This window comes from Tupaia chinensis, unplaced genomic scaffold (genome assembly GCF_000334495.1).
Source record: "Tupaia chinensis unplaced genomic scaffold, TupChi_1.0 Scaffold147003_1, whole genome shotgun sequence".
NCBI lineage: Eukaryota > Metazoa > Chordata > Mammalia > Scandentia > Tupaiidae > Tupaia > Tupaia belangeri.
In genome coordinates this window covers 1192144-1194208 of record NW_006206856.1, presented here as the reverse complement: position 1 = coordinate 1194208, position 2065 = coordinate 1192144, and the positions used below count along the sequence as shown (strand labels likewise).

Below are 2065 nucleotides of genomic sequence, written 5' to 3'. Positions count from 1 at the left end.
AGCCCGGCCGGCCAATGGGCGCGCCACTCGGCCGGGGGGGCGGGCTCCCCAGCCCCCTCCCCCTGTCTCCCGCGCGGCCTCGGGCTCTGCGCCCCCCTTCGGTCGTCATGGCCTCGATGGTGGCTCCTTCCCTTGTCTCTCACCCGAGGTCGGAGGGCTTAAGAGCTTCGGTCCTTGAGAGATTCCGGGTGGCCGAGGCACGGAGAGGAGAGGGCGGGAACTCGGCGGGGCCACCTCGGTCTTCGGGTACTTCTGCCCCGGGTCCTGTCCTCCTCCTCCGTCCCCGACTGCCTGCTGACCAGAGCCTGGACCGATTCACTCACTTCTCTAGGGAATGAAGAGCCCTTCCCGTGCGCTAGGAGAGACGCGGGAGCTGCAGGGCAGCCGACGTCCCCTGAAGCAGCCTCTTGTCCTGTGCCCCGGACCCTTTTAACCCGGGGCAGGCCGTGAGCTGCAGGGCTCGGGGGTCACTACGATTGCCTGGTTCAGATAGCAGCAACTGGCCTCATCCACCCACTCAGCCCCTTTCCAGCTCAGAAGCACTCCACCCATGTTTCCTCTACCCAGACCTGTCTTCTGACCCGCTTATGTACCTCGCTGGTTCGGGGTGTGTGCTGCACCCTGGCCGAGGATCTGGTCAGTGTGCATACTCTGCTCCAGGAAGACTTGGCTGTCTTCCTTCGCTTTTGCATATTCGTGTCCACACACCACACACTCTTACCTGTTCTAACTAGGCTTTTGAGTTTCTTGGATGTTCTAGTACTTGCTTCTCAAAGCTATTCCTGCAGGTACTTTCGCCTTAGTTGTCTTCAGCGGGCACAGTAACACACGGAGCTCATTCGCTTAACTTCAGTTTGGGGCATGCATGTGAAGAGCCAGGGCTCAGTAAATGACTCCCAGAATCATAATTAATATTGCGGCTAACGCTCGTTGATTGGTTACTGTGTGCCAGGCGTTGTTGCTCCGTGCTTCACTTGTGTTACCTCACTAAATCCTCATGGCATCGCAGAAAAGCCCCCCTTTGCAGGCTGTTTATCGAGGCCCAGAGTCGGAGTACGGGTGGAACAAGGATGTGGTTTGACAACAAAGCCCATGCTCTCTAACTGTCGTACGCTTCTCTGGTTATTGTGCAGAGATGGAGCGTGGAAAGCACCGAGGGGTGCCTGAGTAACAGCAAGTGCCCCCTATTAGGTAGCTTTTCTTAAATTTTAGGCGTGCTTGTCCCAAGATGCTCTTAGACTTGTGTGTGTGTATGTGATAATGATAAAGTTCAGCCTTCAAAAATGCTAACCGAATTCTGTTGTTTTCAGTAGTCACCGATCACGTGCCCTAAGTAAACTCATGGCTTTGCGCAACTGCATTTTAGGGTACGGTGCAGAATGCGACTATCCCATCAAAGGGGTCCTCTTCTATCGGCATTAGGAAAAAAGATGGCGGTGGCAGAGTAGGGGGCGCGGCCGCCAGCTCGGAGACCCGGCTTGCACTGGGGAGGTCAGGGGGGCGGGGCAGGGTCGACGCCACGTGTGCGGCCCCCCGCCCCCCCCCGCCCCGCCTGGCCTCACGGAGCACGCGCACCCGGCTTGCCGCAGTCTGATTGGCGGGGCCAATACCGCTCAGGTCCTGGAAGTCGGCCCTCGGCTCTGGGGCGCTGCACCTGCAGGCAGGGGCTCAGGGAGGGTGGCTGTCACTCTTCGCTCAGCCCACTTAGCACGGCGAGGACCAGCAGACCGGTCTCGACTACATCTGGGCGCTCCAGCAGCGCCGGTCCCTCCGTGCCCCTGTCTACCATCTCGACCGAGCATGTTCTCCAGGGCCCAGGTGAGGCGGGCTCTACAGCGGGTGCCCGGGAAGCAGCGACTTGGCATCTACAGGTTCCTGCCTTTCTTTTTTGTCCTGGGAGGAACGTTCGAGTGGATCATGATTAAAGTGCGCATGGGCCAAGAGACTTTCTGTAAGTGGGGTTCCAGCAGCCGTTTCCTTTCAGGAAGGGACCAGGCGGCAGGGATCCGTTTTTCTAGGGTGTATGGGGGGTATTTCTCGGGTTGCAAACCGCTCATTCCACTAA

General features: G+C 58.6%; 1 protein-coding gene across 2 annotated transcripts in view; it reads left to right on the top strand.

Moving 5' to 3' along the window:
- Positions 1–1568: 1568 nt before the first annotated feature.
- Positions 1569–2065, top strand: part of UQCC5 (ubiquinol-cytochrome c reductase complex assembly factor 5) — a 3331-nt gene continuing 2834 nt past the window's right edge. For both annotated transcript variants that reach the window (XR_003548055.1, XM_006169312.3), the window contains exon 1: positions 1569–1951. Coding sequence is in view for 1 of the 2 variants with exons in the window: in XM_006169312.3 (XP_006169374.1) it covers positions 1801–1951 (151 nt within the window). In the remaining variant the exon portion in view is untranslated. The remainder of the gene's footprint in view (positions 1952–2065) is intronic.